The sequence below is a fragment of the Prunus avium genome, chromosome 5 (assembly GCF_965620075.1).
Source record: "Prunus avium chromosome 5, drPruAviu1.hap1.1, whole genome shotgun sequence".
NCBI classification, from domain to species: domain Eukaryota; kingdom Viridiplantae; phylum Streptophyta; class Magnoliopsida; order Rosales; family Rosaceae; genus Prunus; species Prunus avium.
In genome coordinates, this window is record NC_142288.1 from 24,501,446 (window position 1) to 24,522,643 (window position 21,198).

The window sequence follows — 21,198 nt, forward strand, 5'->3', positions numbered from 1 at the left end:
AATATCAAACTTGCAATTTTTTCAATTTTCAGACCTATTTTACATAAAAATAATATTTTCATTTGTAGAATAAATCTATTCTACTATCCCACTTATTTATATTATTCACCTATTTTATATGTCATTTTTTTATTGCATTTAGTCATTTTTCCTAACTAAGGATGAAACGATAGGTTAATGTTTCGATTCGTTCCAATGTAATCAAAATAAATAAATAACTAACTACCACAAAAAAAAAATCAAAATAATTTTTGAAATAGAAAACATTCTGCAGCACACTGGAAATAGAAAACATCAAAACATTACATATTCTGCCATAAAAGAGGCCACAAAGCTTTACATTATAGGGAGCAGTCTTTCTTATAATTTATGATGATCACTCTTGTTCTTAGCCCACAGCAAACTCCTGAGACTATAATGGCACACTTGAAACAATGTTATGCATTTAACTGCTAGTAGATACAAAGAACTATATTTATATAATCTTCATATGATAGGATTTAAGTTTCTGAAGTGCTGCCTGTTAAGACTTGAAGAACCAGGAAAAGTGACATTTTTTATGCGATCAGAGAGAAACCCCTTTGTTATCTTGTATATCATATCCAGATCAGTCTTAAACATGTTACCAGAGATGCCCACAACTCCTGGATTTTGGCTGTTAAACACTGAGAAAGCAGTGGCAAAATCATACCCAGCATTCAGAGAGAAGTGAAGCAGGCCCCTTGGGAACACAAACACATCTCCTTCCCTAAGAATCTTCTGGAAGGCCCGGTTTTGGGTGTCAAGAAACCCAGCAAGCACTATGCCTTTGCTTACAAAGAACAGCTCAGAAGCTCTGGGGTGAGAATGAAGGGTAACCATGCCATCCACTCTGAGGTCTGTTCTTGCAATTGAGAGGCCAAGGGTGTTGAGGCCTGCCAGCTCTGCAGCAGTCACTATATTCACTGAGGAGCCAAAGAAATTGTCTGTATTGCCAGCTTTGGTCAGGTTGGAAGTTTTGAAATCAGGGGCAGTGTTGTCATTTGGGTTCTTGCATGGGAAGCCATTGATGAAGATGGTTTGTTTTGCTGATGGGGATGTAGGGCAAGTGTCCTGGAGATTATCAGAATCTGCAGAGCAGATTTTAGTGCAAAAACAGATGACAGAGAGAAAGACAATGCAGCAGGAAAAAGATGAACTCATCTTGGGTGCTTCTGTTTTGTGTGGTAATCAGTATTTGATTTTAATGTGTATATATAATAATAAATAATGACGTTGAGGTTGCAAGAAATGGAAGTAATTTGTTAAGCTTGGAGTTCACTGCTGGATTTGAAATGGATTATTTTGTAAGAAGTGCATTGCTTTAAAGACAATCATCTTGGTTTTTGCCTGAATGGCAGGGTGTCCATGTGCTTCAAATACCACTCATATTTTTGCCGTTCATTCCTCGGTCGGCTATTGAAAGCTCCATAGTGGACCCTAGACAAGTTTTTGACATTTCTTAAGCTTTATATAATTCCTGAATCTGCAGTCTTCCTTGCCATTACAGGAAAGGAAATGGCTGCACTGGCTTTTAAACAATGAAATGGATAAAAATTAAACAGACAAAAGCATTGTCATTAGTTTAATTCAAATAAAAAGATATGATGTCAGTTATTAGCAGCACTGTTTCCATCTGAGGGGACCAGCAATGGCATGTAAAAGAGTTGTGTAAATATTTTCAACTATATGGGGGTAACAAGATTGTGTGGAGGCAATTAAATCAAAATGTTTTCAACTTTCCAGTTTGCCAGAATAAGCATGGCACATTTACATCTAGGATCAATAGATGTTCTGAAAAATTAAAAAAAACATCAACACCTGAAATCATGAGCTGGGTCTATTTATTTTAGTAGTAAGGAAAGGGATCATTATGAGAAGAGAAATTGAAAATGTATGATGTTATTAGTACAAAAATGAGTACAGATGCTGTTCTTCTCACAGAGCTGACATGCTTTGGTTCAGGCACTACTGGTGACAATATCTGAGATCAATTTTATCAAGGAGCAGAGCCCACCCAAAAAATTATGGTCAATAACACCTTTGCCTTCGATGACATGCGCAAAATCGACAAGTTTGATTTCAGCACCTGAATTCCTCCCTTGCAGTATTGACTCCTTCTCATACACCATCAGCACTGAACAAGAATAGAAATGGAAAATGGTCTGCTCCTCAAACCATGACTTCAGTTCCAACAATTGTGCCAATATCCCAGCAGGACCACCATAGACAGTCGATGCAAAAGAACAATCTGGTTTGATATCTGAACCTGTAGATGGGTTAGAAGACACAAATTTCCTCAGAGCTAACCTAGTATCCTCAATGCTAAAGTTTAGAACACACTTCTTATCAGGCTTCCAAAATCCAGTTTCTTTGTTTCCATAAACCTGAAGTCCAGATATCCTAAACCCCAGCTCCAGGCTCGTGGTCTCTCTATCTTTCTTAAGACACTTTATGATATAATCTTCAGCAGCTTGCGGGTACCATGTTCTGGAACCAATTTTTGCGTCTAATACAGATGGATTGATTCTACTTGAGACAGTATCTTCCAATGCAAGGTGAGGATACAAGCCAGAACCATCGGACGCCTCTAAATGCCGAGTGCCATAAAAGACAGGGAAGAACTTGCGGATGTGGTCTGGAATCCTAGTGTCAGCAGAAAATGATGTATAGAACGCTAGCTCATGGGATCCACGCCCATCATTCTGAAGAGGCTTGTAAAAGTGCCCTGAATCATCTATAAGAGGGCCAAGCTTCCCATCACCGGCTTGGTGGCCAGCAACTTGATGATCTGGGACCTTAAGCATAGTCTAGAATGTAAAGAAAATTATTAGATGTAATCAAATTACAAAGAGGTTGTCATTGTAGGCAGTAGACAATTAATATTTAATATTTTGTGAACAATAAATATAGTGCCCTTATGAATTCAAGGATGAAAATTGTATTAGCAATAAAGAAACCACTTGAGTATATCATGTACGAGCTTCTCATCTTCAAGAAGTGAGATGGCACATTTCTGCACTTCCTAATATAGAATAATTGTTTTTTTTTTTTTGAAAAAAGCAAACTTGTCAACATAATGTGGATGGCTCGCTTTTTGAACACTAGAGCACTAGGATAGTTTACTTAGCCAATTTATGAGCTTTCTATTATGCTAAAATTCACCAACTTAGCACATTCAACTCAAAGATAATTAATGCTTTCTTAGTCCCTATAGAAAAGCAGGTTCAAAATGATAGCAAGGTGTATACTGGAGTAAATCCAAATGCAAAACTAAGCTAATGTTGAGAAAACTCAACTGAAGAGTTACCCCACATCTCAACTTTCAAAGACAACCACCGAAACTTAGTGTCTCCTAATAAGAGTACTACCAGGCATGTCAAACAACCATTCAAGGGATACAATGGACTGAGTTTCCGTTACTTAGTCACACACCTTTTGATTTAGAGAGTCCACGGTTATGCTTAATTTCAGAAGACTGACTGTTAGGCATCCTCCCAGGTTTAGCCATATACCAGCTGTTGCTTAAACTTTATGCATCCTCTATTAATTTCCCGCTATCATGTTTACATACCAAAGCTGTATATCTAGTGACATGCTCCAGGAAATCAAAACCTCCAGAACCCCTCTGTGTGTTTTTGGTTGGATGAATAAGTTTAATACGGGGCTTCTCAAATACCTTATAAGTAAAGAAAATTGTGTTTCCTAGTTTCATATTGCCGTATTATCATCAATCTTTATTATTTCCAAGTTTCATGGGGCCCCAAAAAATTTTTAAATAAAGGCTTGGAAAACGTATCCTACAGGCTTTACTGGCCAGATTAGAAGCTTTACAATTATAAATCTATTTTATTTAATTTGTTTTCTGAACTTCCAATAGGCTGATTATCATCCAGTAATGCAAATTTCTAGCGCTTGTGATACTAAACAGAAAAATAGCAACGCAAAGAATTCCAAAAGTAACCATACAAACTCATCTAACTACTCAAAATTCTATATGAGATCATATAGAAATAAAGTAAAATACAGCTTTGAGGCCAAGCAAATTCTGACAAGCATACAACAAAGCAAAGGGGACCAAAATTAACTTCCAGAGTCAACCAAAGAGCCATATTTTACTCTAAAACTAGAAGAGAAACTGAGATGCATTGGATCTAAAATGGGTAAAGCAGTAAGCAGATTCCATCCACATTAGACTACAACTATATAACCAAATTATATCAATTGGCCATAACAAGGGGCAGAATGTAGCTTGATTTGAATAGAAAAGAAGGTGGGTTTAGGGTTTTTTGCGATTGCAAACCAAAACCCTAACTTTCTCAGAGAAATTGTCACAGCAAAGTCGTAAAAAGAGACCCATAGACGACATACCTGTAATGGCTGGCGATAACTGCGAGGGAGAGCAACCCTTAACTTCACTCGTTGGATTCTTGCGGCCAAAAGAGAGACTCCCTTTGCTCTTATCAGCAAAAGCGAAACCTTTTTTTATAAAGCTACAGCGCTGTAAATTTGTCGGCGACAAACGAAGTGAAGAAGCTTTTTACCCATTCACCCTTTCCCACCTCACTAAATTCTAAAAAAAAGAAAAAAATTAATTTCATCCAATTTTATGAATTTATTTACTCTCATAATTTACCAACTGAACCCAACCCACCAATGTTTTTTTTCACCTCCATTTTTGCCATGACTGGCTTCTTCTGGTTTTTCAGAGGCTCCAACCACATGGTGCCTCTGAGCTGCTAAGAAGGAAAGCTGTAAAGCTTTCATCTTTTTCTATTGTTCAACTTTTGTTTACAATATTTTTTTGTTGAAAATAAGGCCAGATATGGTCCCCCATAAAAGTATTATTCTTTGAAAGTTTAAGTGAAGTGTTTAGTGAGCAGCATCTTTGAAAGTTGAAATGGTAAATACAAGCAAGCTTGTGCATAATGTCAAACGTGTTTTGAGTTTTGACCATTAGCTCTGCAAATGGGTGGAGAAAGAGAGGCCACTAGACCGGTGTTTTGCAGTGATTAGGAGGCAAGGAAGCCATTAAGCCATGATGCTGAAGGAGAAGTATCTTCCATTAGTAAGTGGGTGGACCCACAGTGGTATCACTTGTGTCATATTTCTAGCTGCGATCTGTTGCCGCACTGTTGCTTCAGATGTTAAAAAGGTCGTAACTATTTCTCTTCAACTCTCTTATTCATATCCATGTTCAATTGGGATTCTTGAATCTTGTGAAAAAAAGAGAGTAAAAAAATTCTTTTACATTTCAGTTGTGTAATTTTTTTGGGGTGTAATTTGATTAGGAGAGTGATGAGCACGGTGTTTGTTGGGCAAAAGTTGGTCATTCATACCCACTTAATTGTGCATTTGATTTGTTTGACTCCAGTTTCTTCAATAACACAAAGGTGAACGCTTCTGTAGTATTTATGTGCCTTTGATGCATTCTATGGACCATGTTTTAGTGATAAAGTTTGAACCTTTTTTCTATATACTTTTTTAGATGCTGGAGATTGTGAAGGGTCAAAAGGAGTTCAACATCCCTATATTCACAGCTAATCGAAAATTAGTTGCTTCAGTGAATGGAGGTTTGCATCACCCGTCTTACTTGGTATTCAATTCTGCTTGGGGCAGTGAGCAATCACAGCATGTAACTAAAAGATTCAAGTACCCTTCTCTGTCTGGCATTAAAAAACCCAGAAGTGAACAAGATATTGCCTTTATGAGTGTAAGTCTGTTGCTGCAAAGCCATGCATATGAATAGTGATTATATTTTGAGTTAGTTAACTTGTTGGGTGTTCATCAGATTCTTGAATTGGGAGAGCTCATTAAGACAAAGCAAATTACATCTAAGGAGCTCACTAAAAATTTTCTGAAAAGACTTAAAAGGTAATAGTGAGCTCTAAAAATACTTTCTTTGCTTTGTTATAATACTCAGGACTAGTCATGTTATTGATGCATTGTGGGAAAACTAGGTACAATCATGCTCTTGAGGCGGTGGTGACTTATACCGAAGAATTAGCATACAAGCAAGCAAAAGAGGCTGATAAACTTCTTGCCCAAGGAGTATATTTGGGTACATCTCTTTTCTTATTAATGTCATCAATATCATGCACAGTCATGTTTGCCTGTCCTGTTTTCGGCAGCAAAGTCAATATTTGAGCCATCATCTTTCATATATCTTCATCCTGCAGTATAATATCTAGACCTCAAATGCTTGTGTTGAGATAGAGAGACAATCATCAAATTCTTTTACCGAGCTATTTAAAATTAGGCATTCTTCCACCTTAGGGTATCACCTTATTAGGATAAATAAATAGATGATGTAGGAAAAGTATTTCTTAGGTGGCATTTGAGTCGGTTTATGCATTATAATATCCTCATTTATTATTGACTTTCTTTATAGGTCCTCTGCATGGGATTCCCTATGGTTTGAAGGATATAATTGCAGTTCCCCACTACAAAACAACTTGGGGTTCGAGAAGTTTCAAAAATCAAGTTCTGGACATTGAAGCTTGGGTGTACAAGAGGTTACAAAGAAACTTGAGTATTGTAGATTTCAGGATTTGAGAAAAATTGTTTTCACAAACTGGTGTGGCAGTTGAGCTGACATGTCACATATACTATCCTCCTATCCCTATGATTTGTGATGAGCACAAAATTAATACAAGTTTTATCCTTAAATTTATATTTGTTAGTATTTTCTTTTGTTTTATATAAATCTATTAAAGTATTTTTATTGTTTCTTTCCAATCTTTGTTTTTATATTTAATGAGTGGTTGTTTGTAGATATTAAGTGTCTTCCACCAATAGCATGTTGAGGAAAAGAAGTAAGTAATGTGTTGCAAGAAGAAAGTAAAGGATGAGAAGAAATATGTGCAGCAGCAAATGCAATTGAAGATAAAACAAATGAAAAGAAGAAGCAATCAATTGCATGAATATACTCTAGGACATGCATGCAAAGCTTCCATCATTGAAGAAATAAAGAAAGAATGAATAAACAATGAAGGAGAAGTTCAAATTGACTACTTGCAACCAATGAATGCAAAGAAGAATGATGATGCTTGAGTTGTTATCTAGCTACAATTTGAGGAAAGTTGCTGCAGTTTTTATGAGAAGATACGATAGATGAGCAAGTGGAGCAATTGATAAGAAGACTCAAAGATCTTTGTGAAAACCAAAGTCAAGGAACTAGGCCAAGATTAAGGAATATATTTGAAAATGATGGGTACTTATTTGAAATGATAAAAGCTTGGAGTAAAGAAGCAAGTGGAGAGTGGTGTGGAGAAATTCAAGAGTGATACCCGACAATGAGAAGAAGGAAAGTATGGAAATGCATGACAAAGTGTTCAAGTGGAAGAAAGTTTTGAAGAATTTAGATAAGGAGTCATCATCACAATGAATTAATTAAAGAAAGCAACTTGGCAATTGGTTTGATGGCAAGTGGAAGACATATTAAAATCATGAATATTGCTCCCATCCTCCTATAAATAGATGGAGCTACGGCATTGTAAAACTACACCAAACTCCACAATCTTGAGCTTTTTCTCTTTTCCCTCCATATTTCTAAGTCTTAAATTCTGTTTTTAGTTTTATTTTATTATGGGGAACTAACTCCCTAGCTAGGGCTAGGGAGGAAACTTTTAATATAAGTGTGTAATTTTTATTAGTTTGATCCAAACTTAAGCTTTAATGTGAATTTGTAGTTTTTGTTCAAATGGAATTTGTAGTTTTCTTTTTAATTAATTGATGAATGTTTGATAATCTATTTCATGGGTTCAATCATGTTTTTCCCATAGTGTAGTAAAAACTTTCATGCTTTTAAAAGAGAAGAGAATTACTAAAGATTAATAGAATTTTGATGAAGATTATTTTTTTGATAGTTTGTTGCCAATGGTACAAGTTATGCTTAGAATACTTCTAAAGGAAATTAAAAAGAGCTTTAATTATTTTGAACAACTACAATGGAAAATATTTTGTGGATCAAATTATTAAGAGTTGCATGCTTATGTTAAAAGTGGAAACCCAATGCCTTAGTGTTTTAATCAATTAAATTTTCTCCAAATCAAATCTTGCATAATTCTACCTCTCAATCACACTTGTTCTTTTTCATCTCTGTTATTTTCTTTACACTGCTCTCTGTGGATACGACACTCGGACTTTCGAGCTACACTACTATACGATACTATCTCCTTTGATTTTTGTAAAAGTGGTACGAACAAATTGGCGCCGTTGCCGGGGAGCGGCTTGTCAAAGAGTGCAGAGATCCCCTTGGTCAAAGGTTTGCTGGTTATGTGAAATTCTTCACATCTGGTACACTCTTTCCAAACTTATCTCATTGTTAATATATATTTGTATTTGTATTTTTTGTTTATCTATTTATTTTCTTTATGCGACCTAGAGATCATCTAGGAAGGTTTGTCAAAAAGTCTGAAACTGTTAATTTAGAACATTCTGCTTCAACTTCTTCAACTGAAAATTCCAACAAATCTGAAAGCATGGCAGCAATTGTGAATGATGAACAAGAAATTGCGAATAATGAACAAGAAATTAATGCTCATATTGAAAATAATGAGATTGAGAATAATGAAATGAGAGAAGTAGTTGCACCTAGAACTTTAGAGACATTTTTGCATCCTATTCGTGCACCAAATCCGTCATGCATCATGTTTCCACCTAACATGCCAAATTATGATTTCAAACCTGGAATGATTCAACTGCTTCCCATTTTTCATGGCATGGAAAGTGAAAATCCTTATGTGCATGTTAGGGAATTTGAAGAGGCTATTGACACTTTTTACAATGTTCAACTTGATAGGCTTAATTTCATAAGGTTGAAATTTTTTCCTTTTTCCTTAAAAGAAAAGGCTAAAAGTTGGTTGTATTCATTAAGGGCTAGATCCATAGGTTCTTGGGGGGAAATGACTCAAGCATTTTTTAACAAGTATTTTCCTAATCACAAGACGATTGCTCTTAAGAAAAGAATCTCAAATTTCTCTCAAAAGGAAAATGAAACTTTGTATCAAACTTGGGAAAAATTTAAAGAGCTTTTGAATTTGTGCCCACACCATGGTTTTGAAAATTGGCGTCTTGCTAGTTATATCTATGAGGGACTTCTCCCTCGTGATCGCCAATTTGTTGAGTCAATGTGTAATGGAAATTTTATGCAAAAAGACCCTGATGATGCCCTAGAATTTTTGGATGAAATTGCTGAAAAAGCTCATCAATGGACTGTCCCCAGTCCAGTTGAGACCACTGATCGGTCAAGAATTGCCACATCTTCTACTAATAAAGGAATTTATCAATTAAAAGAAGAAGATGATTGGAAATTAAAATTTGAGGTTTTGACTAAAGAGATAGCTGCTTTGAAAACGGAAAAATCAAATTTGCCTCAACCTGTTTTTCAAGCTGATGTTAATCAAGTATGTGATTCTTGTTATGAGATTGGTCATACTGTTAAAAATTGCCCAATTTTTCAGGAAATGAAAGGAGCTTATGAGGAGCGTTGTGCTGCTGTTGGAAACTTCAAACAACAATATTCTCCTTTTTCCAACACTTACAATCCAGCGACAAGGAATCATCCAAATTTTCGTTGGAGCAATGATTCACAACCTCAGGTAAGTGAGAGAAATTCTTTCAATCATCAATTTCCTACAACTAATACATTTAATGCTAGACCATCTTTGAGCGATACTCTTCAAGCATTTATGCAGGAACAACAGAAGCAAAATCAAAGGTATGATACCTTGTTTGGTCAAATGGTTGATGAAAATAAAGAAATTAAAAGCCAAATTTCTAAATTGACAAATTCTTTTGCAATAAATGAAAAAGGGAAATTTCCTTCTCAAACTCAACCAAATCCAAAAAATGTTAATTTGTGTGAAACCTCAATTGAACATGCTAAGTCTGTCATTGCTCTTAAAAGTGGTAAAATAATTGATACAACACCTTCACCAAAGGAAGTTGAAAAATCTAAGAATAATGATGAACTAAACAAGTCCAAATTGAGTGAATTAAATGAAAATAATTTTCCTGCTCCTTTTCCCCAAGCTTTAAATCCTCCAAAGAAATTGAATCAAAATCATGAAATTTTGGATGTTTTTAAAGAAGTCAAAGTTAATATTCCTCTGTTAGATGCTATTAAACAGATTCCTTCTTATGCTAAATTTTTAAAAGATCTGTGCACATTTAAAAGAAAGCATCAGGTGAAGAAAACTGCATTTTTGACTGAACATGTGAGTGCATTGTTGCAACATAAGGTCCCTCCTAAATACAAAGATCCAGGAAGTCCCACTCTTTCATGTGTAATTGGAAAAAATTACATCAATTGTGCTTTGCTTGATTTGGGGGCTAGTGTAAATTTGTTGCCATATTCAGTGTATTTGCAGTTAGGTCTTGGTGAATTGAAGCCCACAACAATGAAGTTGCAACTTGCTGATCGTTCTGTACGAGTGCCGAGAGGGGTAATTGAGGATGTATTGGTCCAAGTGGACAAATTTTACTACCCTGTTGACTTTGTTGTTTTGGATACACAACCTGTTTTGCATTCTGAAAATGAAATTCCTGTCATTTTAGGACGTCCCTTCCTTGCTACATGTGATGCACACATCAGTTGTAGGAGTGGGATAATGAAACTCAGTTTTGGTAACATGACATTGGAAATTAACATTTTTAATGTTTTCAGGAAACCTTATGAAGATGATGAATGTGGAGTGGTGAACTTGATTGAAGTTCTTGTACAGGATCAATTTGAGAAGACTAGTATTTCTGAACCTTTTGAGACTCTTTTATTGAATTCTAAAGAATCCGAATTACTTGAGGAGCCAGAAATTGCTTATCTTAATTCGTTGTTTAATTCCTTACAGGCTGATAAATGGACTCCAAGGTTTGAGAAGCTTCCACCTCGAAAGGAAAAGACATTGCCATCAAATGTGGAAGTTCCTAATCTAGAATTGAAGCCTTTACCCATGGGACTTAAACATGCCTTCTTGGGGTCCAACAACACTTTTCCAGTGGTAATATCTTCTGAACTTGACTCTTTGCAAGAAGGTAAGTTACTTAATGTGTTGAATTCTCACAGATCTGCCATTGGTTGGACTCTTGCTGACATTAAGGGAATTAGTCCTCTTGTTTGTACTCATAAAATATTTTTAGAGGATGAAGCCAAGTCTTCTAGGGAGGCACAACGTAGGTTAAACCCAATCATGAAAGATGTTGTTAAAACTGAGGTGTTAAAATTAATAGATGCAGGTATTATTTATTCCATCTCTGATAGTAAATGGGTAAGTCCTACTCAAGTTGTACCTAAGAAATCTGGCATAACTGTGGTTGAAAATGATAAAAATGAATTGATACCTACTAGAGTGGTTTCAAGTTGGCGTATGTGCATTGATTATAGAAAGCTGAATTCTGCAACTAGAAAAGACCATTTCCCTTTACCTTTTATTGATCAAATCTTAGAAAGGGTAGCCGGTCATGAATTTTATTGCTTCTTAGATGGATACTCAGGTTATTATCAAATTGAAATTGCCATTGAAGATCAAGAAAAAACTACTTTTACATGTCCTTTTGGTACTTTTGCTTTTCGTAGAATGCCTTTCGGATTATGTAATGCTCCAGCTACTTTTCAAAGATGCATGATCAGTATTTTCAGTGATATGGTTGAGCAATTTCTTGAAGTTTTCATGGATGATATATCTGTTTTTGGTGATTCTTTTGATAATTGCTTGAGTAATTTGGAAAAAGTATTGGTTCGATGCCAAGAGAAAAACTTTGTTTTAAATTGGGAGAAGTGTCATTTTATGGTTTCTTCTGGAATTGTTCTTGGTCATATTGTTTCATCTAAAGGAATTGCAGTGGATAAAGCAAAAATTGAATTGATTTCAAAATTGCCAGTTCCAAAAACTGTTAAAGATGTCAGATCATTTTTAGGTCATGCTGGTTTTTATAGGAGATTTATTCAGAATTTTAGTGCAATATCTAGACCCTTGTGTAATCTCCTATTAAAAGATTGTAAATTTGAGTGGTCTGATTCATGTCAAAAGGCTTTTGAGAAATTAATTAAAATGCTCACATCTGCTCCAATTATGCAACCACCTGACTGGACTTTACCTTTTGAAATTATGTGTGATGCTAGTGATTACGCGGTTGGAGCTGTTTTGGGGCAAAGAAAGGATAAGAAGCCACATGTCATACATTATGCAAGCAGAACCTTGAACAGTGCTCAGATGAATTATTCTACAACTGAAAAAGAACTCCTTGCTGTGGTATTTGCTTTGGATAAGTTTCGTTCTTATATAGTTGGATCACCTATTGTTATTTTCACTGACCATGCAGCTTTAAAATACCTTTTTGAAAAAAAAGATGCTAAAGCTCGACTGATTAGGTGGATCCTACTACTTCAAGAATTTGACATCACAATCAAAGATAAAAAGGGAGTAGAAAATGTAGTGGCTGATCATTTGTCTAGATTGAGTTTTGAGGATATCATTGAAACATTGCCAATTAATGATTCTTTTCCAGATGAGCAATTATTTGCTATTTCAGAATTACCTTGGTTTGCTAACATTGTTAATTTTCTTGCTACAGGTAAAATTCCATCTGATTGGACTGCTCAAGACAAGAGGAAATTTCTTACAGAGGTTCGAAATTTCTTTTGGGATGACCCTTATCTGTTTAAATATTGCCCTGATCAGATCATTAGAAGGTGTGTACCTGATAATGAAATCCATGCAGTAATTTCTTTTTGTCATAATGAAGCATGTGGCGGTCATTTTTCTGTAAAGAAAACCGCTGCAAAAATTTTGCAGTGTGGATTCTATTGGCCTACGCTTTTTAAAGACACTAATTCTTTTTGTCGAACTTGTGACCGTTGTCAAAAGTTGGGGGCAATTACCCGTAGAAACATGATGCCTTTGAACCCAATTTTGGTAATTGAAATATTTGATTGTTGGGGCATTGATTTTATGGGTCCTTTCCCTATTTCTTTTGGATATCTTTATATCTTGGTCGGTATTGATTATGTTTCTAAATGGGTAGAGGCTGTTCCTTGTCGACATAATGATCATAAAACTGTTTTGCGGTTTTTAAAAGAAAATATTTTCGCAAGATTTGGAACACCTCGAGCTATTATAAGTGATGGGGGAAAACACTTTTGTAATAAACCTTTTGAGGCTTTAATGAAAAAATATGGTGTCACTCATAAAGTCGCTACCCCATATCACCCACAAACAAGCGGTCAAGTTGAACTTGCTAATCGGGAGATAAAACAAATTTTGGAAAAAACTGTGAGTCCTAACCGTAAAGATTGGTCTTTGAGATTAATTGATGCTTTATGGGCATACCGTACAGCATACAAATCCCCCTTAGGGATGTCACCTTACAGACTTGTCTACGGTAAGGCTTGTCATTTACCAGTTGAACTTGAACATAAGGCATATTGGGCAATTAAAATGTTTAATTTTGGTTTAAATGATGCAAGTTCAAATAGGAAGCTTCAGTTGAGTGAGTTGGCAGAATTAAGGAATGATGCTTACGAAAACTCTCGAATTTACAAAGAGAAAATGAAGGTTTTTCATGATAGAAATATTTTGAGGAAAAACTTTGAACCATCACAGAAAGTTCTCTTATATAATTCGAGATTGCATATTTTTCCTGGTAAACTTCGTTCCAGATGGACAGGTCCATTTGTGGTCACAAGAGTTTTTCCTTTTGGAGCAGTGGAGATTGAGGATCCAAAAAATGGTAATGTTTTTAAAGTTAATGGTCAACGTCTTAAACCATTTTTGGATAATTTTGTTATGCAGGATGACACGATTCACTTGGAGAATCCTGTTTATCAGGATTGAATTCTCAGACTATCTTTAGTTTCGTATTTATTATTTATTTGTGCTATTTATGTTTTTTTAGATATTCATAAGCTGTAGAAATTACCCACACACACACCAAAAAAAAAAAAAAAAAAAAAAAAAAAAGATTTTTCATATGAGCTGACTTTTGGTAACTCCAGTGAGTGTCTTCGTCAATACAGTGTCTAGGAGTTCTATAGGCGACACCTTTGGTGTTTAAGAAGTTTGGGTTTTAAGCGGGACCATTGTGACCCCTCCAACCTTCCCGGATCCCCTGGCTGTGTTTTCTGAGGCCCTTAACTGGTCATCCGTGAGTTGCTTGTATATTTGTGTTTTTAAAATAAGTTATTTTTTACAAAGTGTTAAAAATAAAAAAATAATTTTTTTAAAAAAAAACAATATAATTTTTGCTTATTTCTTTGTGTGGTTATTTTTGTATTTTTTTTATGACTGTTTATTTTGTATTTGTATAGATTTTAGTTTTCTTTTTGTGTGTTTTATTTTATTTTGGTCTTTATTTCTTTTTGCTTGGATTTTATTTATTTATTATTTTTGTCTTTCATTCTGTACGGGATAAATACCAAAGGGATTGACACGCATATTTTCCAGGTATTATCTTTCTATTTAAGTACTGTAAAAAAAATAAAAATAAAAATAATAAATAAATAAATAAACAGATCGGAACCCGATCTCCAACTAAGGCAATTCTGAATTTCTTGTTTCTCTTTGCTTTTATTACTGTAATTCTTTCTTTCTTTCTTTTACTTGTTTATGTATTTAATTTGTTGTTAAGTTTGGGAAGTAGATTGCTTCTTGATTGCACACACGGAAATTTGGCTCGAATACTTATTCATTTCATAAACATGTGATTACATACATAGACGTGAAAATGCATACATATATTTAAAAATCACATGTTTCTTCCCAGATATTGAGCCACCTGAGGCATCATACTAATTGCCTCTATTTTCTCTTATTTGTAGAATCTGCAAAAGCTCTGCATGATCATTGTTTCTCTTCCACAGTGCTTCTACTTGCTGGTTGGCACAGTAGAGCCGCTTTTGCAAATCCGCCACCTGAGCCTTCAAAGAGGCTACTTCCTCGGTCAGAACTGCGCACTCTCGCGTCCTCGCCAGTAATCTTATGCCCAGATTTGTGGAGGAGGTTGCGTGGAGAACAGTTAAATCATGAGACTCCTCCACCGCGGCCTTGTCTGACCTCTGTGTCATGTACAGATGATCTGCCGGTGTGAGTCTCCTAACAGTCATCCCTCCTGGCAGCACTACTCTTCTCGGCATTGCCTCAGCAAAGTTTGAGGCCGAGCCATGATGATATGTGGAGTTTGGGAAGACGGATTGAGGAGGAGCACTTACTTGAGCCACTGATGGCGCAAGGGCCAACTCTAGATTCAAATCATCGAGGGAAGTGGGTGAGGTTGCCATTGTGATTTGTGTTTCTTGCTTATTGATGTTTTACTCTGAGTTTTCAGGATGAAACACAGACGCAAGCTCAACTCCACAGAGACGGGTTAAATAGACTTCGGCTTCTGCGTTTGTTTCTCTCGGATTCCCTAACGTTTTGCAGCCGCGTGTTTTTAGAGGGGAGACAATTTTTTTTCTTTTACCTTCATGTTTTTTACTTTCACTTTCACTTTTACTTTCACTTTCACTTTCCGTGTTTTCTGCTTAATTATTGAACGCTGTCTCTGCACGCCGACACATCCCTTCCTTCTTTTATCCGTGACCTTCCCTTTCCAGTTTTTGTTTTTATTTTTCTATATATATATATATATTTTTAAAATTTTGGAAATGTGTTTATTTTTCTTTTTCTTTTTCTTTTATAACTTAGTTTATTTTCTTTCCGAAAAAAAAAAAAAAAAATTTGGGCTTTCGTTTGGATTGGGTTTTCAATTGATTTGGAGGTTCCAATGGGCTGGACTTCTTCGTCTTTTGGGTTTCGGTTTGCGTAGAACTGTTTGTTAGGGTTTACTGTTTTGTTTGGTTATTTTTGTTTTCCTTTATTTTCATTTTTATTTTTTATTATTTTTGCAACTAAATTATAATTTTAATTCTTTTTTGTTCTTTTATTTAATTGCTTTACTCCATTTCATTTCTTGTTATAACTTTGTTGATACCTACATTCTTCAACATTGAGGACAATGATTGATTTAGGTTTGGGGGTAAGGTTTAGAAGTTTTGTTTTGTTTTTTTTAATTATTTTATTTCACCCAAAAATTAAAAAAAAATTAATTAAAAAATAAAAATGGTGTTATCTCTAGATTTTTATGCTTACTATCATCAAATCAGATTTAACACTCATGAATGATTTTTACGATTGGAAACATATTATTAAATTTTAAACCCATAATTTTAGTTTTTTTTTTTTTTTTTCACTTATTTCTATTTAGTGGATAATTCATGAGTTATACTTTGAACTCTCACATGCACATCAACACTTTAGTGAGAATGAAAGAAAAGATCAATTATAGTTAACTTTGTTGTTTTAAGTAGAGTTAGAAGACATTGCTCTTGATTGACCTTGGCGTAAAAAAACAAATAAGTAAATAAATAAAATAATAATAATGATGTTAATTTATCCAGAGTTTTACTTAGTAACCGGGCCTCTTGCCTAAACAGCAGCGAGTGTTCGCGTCAAACGGTAAAGTTTTGGGGTAAATACATTTTGTGACTAGTTTAGTTCTGTAGCCTTTTTAACTCGAGTTAATAAGCCCTTAGGGGTGTTTCTACACCTAATGCCTTAAAACCTTTGGTTTGAGAGTCGTTGGCCTAAATCTCGCTACATGGGTTAATTAGAAAGCTTAATGGAACTAAACATTGCACAGTCACAATCAAAAAAAAAAAAAAAAAAAAAAAAAAAAAAAAAATTGTATATATATGCTTTGGTTAGTTATTTGCACTGAATTTTGATAATGATTGAAATAATGAGGTTACTATGATTGAAATTAACTTTTGTCTCTAAAATGTGTTGGTTCACTTAAACACCAAAGGAAACAAATGAAAAATTTACTAAATGATTATAAGTGATCAAAACTTTATGTGGGGATTAATTTGAAGCATGTTTGCTCTTTTAAAAATTGTTCATGAATTTTTCAATCCAAATAGCTTTTGATGATGGTTAAGCATTTGTTTAAATTTTCAAATTTTGTTGTAGCATAAATTTTTAAACTCTCATTTCGATGTTTGTGGGTATCATCACTGAAAGCCCTCACGAGACTATACTCGTCCACTAGGGTAACCTAGGGGTTTAAAGGCTTGTTGCATATGCTAAATGCAATCGAGATCCCTGCGAAAGTGGCTTAGTTTTCTTTTCTACTTAGTTTTTATTTTCTTTTGCTCGAGGACTAGCAAAATATAGGTTTGGGGGTATTTGATGAGCACAAAATTAATACAAGTTTTATCCTTAAATTTATATTTGTTAGTATTTTCTTTTGTTTTATATAAATCTATTAAAGTATTTTTATTGTTTCTTTCCAATCTTTGTTTTTATATTTAATGAGTGGTTGTTTGTAGATATTAAGTGTCTTCCACCAATAGCATGTTGAGGAAAAGAAGTAAGTAATGTGTTGCAAGAAGAAAGTAAAGGATGAGAAGAAATATGTGCAGCAGCAAATGCAATTGAAGATAAAACAAATGAAAAGAAGAAGCAATCAATTGCATGAATATACTCTAGGATATGCATGCAAAGCTTCCATCATTGAAGAAATAAAGAAAGAATGAATAAACAATGAAGGAGAAGTTCAAATTGACTACTTGCAACCAATGAATGCAAAGAAGAATGATGATGCTTGAGTTGTTATCTAGCTACAATTTGAGGAAAGTTGCTGCAGTTTTTATGAGAAGATACGATAGATGAGCAAGTGGAGCAATTGATAAGAAGACTCAAAGATCTTTGTGAAAACCAAAGTCAAGGAACTAGGCCAAGATTAAGGAATATATTTGAAAATGATGGGTACTTATTTGAAATGATAAAAGCTTGGAGTAAAGAAGCAAGTGGAGAGTGGTGTGGAGAAATTCAAGAGTGATACCCGACAATGAGAAGAAGGAAAGTATGGAAATGCATGACAAAGTGTTCAAGTGGAAGAAAGTTTTGAAGAATTTAGATAAGGAGTCATCATCACAATGAATTAATTAAAGAAAGCAACTTGGCAATTGGTTTGATGGCAAGTGGAAGACATATTAAAATCATGAATATTGCTCCCATCCTCCTATAAATAGATGGAGCTACGGCATTGTAAAACTACACCAAACTCCACAATCTTGAGCTTTTTCTCTTTTCCCTCCATATTTCTAAGTCTTAAATTCTGTTTTTAGTTTTATTTTATTATGGGGAACTAACTCCCTAGCTAGGGCTAGGGAGGAAACTTTTAATATAAGTGTGTAATTTTTATTAGTTTGATCCAAACTTAAGCTTTAATGTGAATTTGTAGTTTTTGTTCAAATGGAATTTGTAGTTTTCTTTTTAATTAATTGATGAATGTTTGATAATCTATTTCATGGGTTCAATCATGTTTTTCCCATAGTGTAGTAAAAACTTTCATGCTTTTAAAAGAGAAGAGAATTACTAAAGATTAATAGAATTTTGATGAAGATTATTTTTTTGATAGTTTGTTGCCAATGGTACAAGTTATGTTTAGAATACTTCTAAAGGAAATTAAAAAGAGCTTTAATTATTTTGAACAACTACAATGGAAAATATTTTGTGGATCAAATTATTAAGAGTTGCATGCTTATGTTAAAAGTGGAAACCCAATGCCTTAGTGTTTTAATCAATTAAATTTTCTCCAAATCAAATCTTGCATAATTCTACCTCTCAATCACACTTGTTCTTTTTCATCTCTGTTATTTTCTTTACACTGCTCTCTGTGGATACGACACTCGGACTTCCGAGCTACACTACTATACGATACTATCTCCTTTGATTTTTGTAAAAGTGGTACGAACAATTTGGCATGTAAAGTGCCAAGAAAATGACATGTCACTCATAAACCAACACATTGCAGCTTAAATTGCATTTTGCTCATTAGTTGATCTCTGTTCAATTTAGGTTGAAGTCTGCAGGGGCAGTTCTTGTTGCCAAGCTTGTTTCTGGATCACTGGCATATGATGACATCTGGTTTGGTGGTAGAACAAGGAACCCCTGGAATATCGAGGAGTTCTCTACAGGTTCATCAGCCGGACCTGCTGCCTCTACATCAGCTGGTAGTATTCAAAGTTGAGCCCTCAGCATTTTAATACCTTCCATCTGCTCTTAGTTTCGGTGGCTCTGTGCTTAGCTGAAATGCATTTCATGTTGCTCGTCATCCTAATAGAAATATATGGCTTCTACATACGTATAGGCTGAGTTGAAATATAGAACTTCATTGGAAGTTCCTTTAAAATCTTTTACAATGCCATTGCTATGTATATAAACAAGATATCTTTCACAGGTATGGTACCATTTGCAATTGGATCAGAAACAGCTGGTTCTGTGACCTATCCAGCTGCACGCTGTGGAGTGACAGCATTGCGCCCAACATTCGGCACAGTTGGCCGAACTGGTGTAATGAGCTTATCGGAAAGCTTGGTACTGCTAGTCTTCCCTTTGCAATTTCCATTCATGTCTTTCTTTATTGCTGTAAATATAGGAAATTTATGGTTCATTTTTCTTATCAGGATAAGCTTGGGCCTTTCTGTAGAAGTGCCACAGATTGTGCAATTATTCTGGATGCCATTAGAGGAAAGGACCCAGATGATCTTTCATCAAGAGACATTCTCCTTGGTGATCCATTTTTAGTTGACATTACAAAGCTTACTGTTGGATATCTAGAAGATGCTGAGATGGAGGTTAGTGCTAATTAGTTGGAAATTAACAAAATAGATTATCCTAACCTTTGATCATTAACATTATCCATTGTTGATTCTTTTTCTTAGAGCTTAATACAGATAGTTTCTTACAGGTTGTTCATGTTCTTGCATCAAAAGGTGTAAATATGATCCCTTTCAAGCTAAACTACACAGTTGACTCTGTTCAAGGCATCCTAAACTTTACAATGGACGTGGATATGTTGGCTCACTTTGATGAGTGGCAGAGATCAGGGAAGGATGATGTTTATGAAGCTCAAGAACAATGGCCTACCGAACTCCGGCGTGCACGTGTAATTCCAGCAGTAGACTATGTGCAGGTGAATGTTGTCTCCACTTTCTAATTATCAACTAATTAAGTATTTTTTTTCTAAGTGTAAATTACTTAAACGTAGGCTTCTTTTAACCATAATTATTTACAGGCACAAAGAGCAAGGGGAAAGTTAATCCGGGAAGTAAGAGAGAGTTTTACTGTGGATGCGTTCATTGGCAATGCAACTGACTGGGAAAGAGTTTGCTTGGGAAATCTAGTTGGTTTGCCTGTAATTGTTGTTCCAACAGGGTTTAAGAACATACCAAATCCACCGCCTAACAACACCACTCGAAGAAGAACCACTATCACCACCGGTATCTATGCTCCTCCTGAACGTGACCATATTGTAAGCTCAAGCCAACTTAATTAATATTTCTCCTATGGAATTAATTTCGGTCAGAAATACTAACTGTTTAATATTCTTCTCTCTTTTTTTAAAATATTTTTTTATGTGCAGGCTCTTGCACTTGCTATGGCTTACCAATCAGTCACCAATCACCATAGGCAGCAGCCTCCTATTGATGATCTTGGACCAAATGACCCAATCCCAAGTCCTCCCACATCATCGCAGTCTTAGTGGAACTGTTGCTGCAGCCTCAGCCTCTACCTGGTGTAAGTTTCACGCATACATAGTCAATGTGTGCCAGCACAATGACATTGAGATGTACATGAACAAAAAAGGAAAAAAAGAAGAAAATTGATGTAGCTCACATGCAAAGAACCAATCCCATAGCTTGATATACATTTTGTCACATTTTCTATTAGCTTAAGATTTTAGAGTTGGACAAAAAAGTGATCGTGCAGGGGGAGACTGCACCTATCTGTCCGCCTTTCACGTAGTGTTGGTCCGTTCTCTCACAGCTTAAATAAATTTGTCACCGAAAGTGAAAGCCTACACAAGTTTTTCACCGAAGGAGACGTCTTTGAGCAGGGCCTTCTTCTTGCTTTGATAAGCTGAATCTTATCCTTCTTATTCGGGTGGGGATTGCAGTGAGTAATAAAATCGGAAGCTCATCTGTTTAACACGATAAGCTTGGCCCTGTCTGTAGAAGTGCTGCAGATTGTGCTGTTATTTTGGATGCTATTAGAGGAAAGGACCCGGATGACCTCTCATTCAGAGACGTGCCCCTTGAGGATCCTTTCTTGGTTGACATAAGTTAACAAACCTTACTGT

General features: G+C 35.2%; 4 protein-coding genes and 1 non-coding gene across 5 annotated transcripts; 2 read left to right on the forward strand and 3 right to left on the reverse strand.

The window, feature by feature from the left end:
* Window positions 1–285: 285 nt before the first annotated feature.
* Window positions 286–1,224, reverse strand: LOC110757793 (RmlC-like cupins superfamily protein). The gene has a single exon (XM_021959519.2). It carries the CDS (start codon window positions 1,180–1,182, stop codon window positions 487–489), a length of 696 nt encoding a protein of 231 aa, XP_021815211.1. The 5' UTR covers window positions 1,183–1,224; the 3' UTR covers window positions 286–486.
* Window positions 1,225–1,736: 512 nt separating this feature from the next.
* IPK2A (inositol polyphosphate kinase 2 alpha) lies at window positions 1,737–4,757 on the reverse strand. The gene is made up of 2 exons (XM_021959529.2): window positions 4,390–4,757; window positions 1,737–2,828 (listed from the first exon to the last, which is right to left on the reverse strand). The coding sequence occupies exon 2, from the start codon at window positions 2,823–2,825 to the stop codon at window positions 1,980–1,982; it is 846 nt and encodes a 281-aa protein (XP_021815221.1). The 5' UTR covers window positions 2,826–2,828; window positions 4,390–4,757; the 3' UTR covers window positions 1,737–1,979.
* A 155-nt stretch (window positions 4,758–4,912) lies between these two features.
* LOC110757803 (Amidase family protein) lies at window positions 4,913–21,191 on the forward strand. Its single transcript, XM_088253480.1, has 12 exons — window positions 4,913–5,173; window positions 5,310–5,411; window positions 5,507–5,731; window positions 5,810–5,892; window positions 5,979–6,079; window positions 6,410–6,533; window positions 18,915–19,069; window positions 19,297–19,433; window positions 19,523–19,693; window positions 19,807–20,031; window positions 20,134–20,370; window positions 20,482–21,191. The coding sequence occupies exons 1-12, from the start codon at window positions 5,057–5,059 to the stop codon at window positions 20,599–20,601; spliced, it is 1,797 nt and encodes a 598-aa protein (XP_088109606.1). The 5' UTR covers window positions 4,913–5,056; the 3' UTR covers window positions 20,602–21,191.
* LOC148294548 (small nucleolar RNA R71) lies at window positions 8,973–9,079 on the reverse strand. Its single transcript, XR_015836134.1, has one exon. It is a non-coding gene; the product is annotated as a small nucleolar RNA R71 (small nucleolar RNA).
* On the forward strand, window positions 11,805–13,926 carry LOC148294549 (uncharacterized). Its single transcript, XM_088252857.1, has 3 exons — window positions 11,805–12,207; window positions 12,592–12,727; window positions 12,863–13,926. The coding sequence occupies exons 1-3, from the start codon at window positions 11,805–11,807 to the stop codon at window positions 13,848–13,850; spliced, it is 1,527 nt and encodes a 508-aa protein (XP_088108983.1). The 3' UTR covers window positions 13,851–13,926.
* Window positions 21,192–21,198: the final 7 nt, after the last annotated feature.

Coding starts and splice junctions, on each gene's coding strand:
- LOC110757803 (XM_088253480.1), top strand. CDS start 5,057: ATGATGCTGAAGGAGAAGTATCTTCCATTAGTAAGTGGGTGGACCCAC. Junction 5,412..5,506: donor GTTTCTTCAATAACACAAAG/GTGAACGCTTCT, acceptor ATACTTTTTTAG/ATGCTGGAGATTGTGAAGGG. Junction 5,893..5,978: donor TTTCTGAAAAGACTTAAAAG/GTAATAGTGAGC, acceptor TGGGAAAACTAG/GTACAATCATGCTCTTGAGG.
- LOC148294549 (XM_088252857.1), top strand. CDS start 11,805: ATGGTTTCTTCTGGAATTGTTCTTGGTCATATTGTTTCATCTAAAGGA. Junction 12,208..12,591: donor ACATGTCATACATTATGCAA/GCAGAACCTTGA, acceptor TTCTTGCTACAG/GTAAAATTCCATCTGATTGG. Junction 12,728..12,862: donor AGGTGTGTACCTGATAATGA/AATCCATGCAGT, acceptor TTCTTTTTGTCG/AACTTGTGACCGTTGTCAAA.
- IPK2A (XM_021959529.2), bottom strand. CDS start 2,825: ATGCTTAAGGTCCCAGATCATCAAGTTGCTGGCCACCAAGCCGGTGAT.
- LOC110757793 (XM_021959519.2), bottom strand. CDS start 1,182: ATGAGTTCATCTTTTTCCTGCTGCATTGTCTTTCTCTCTGTCATCTGT.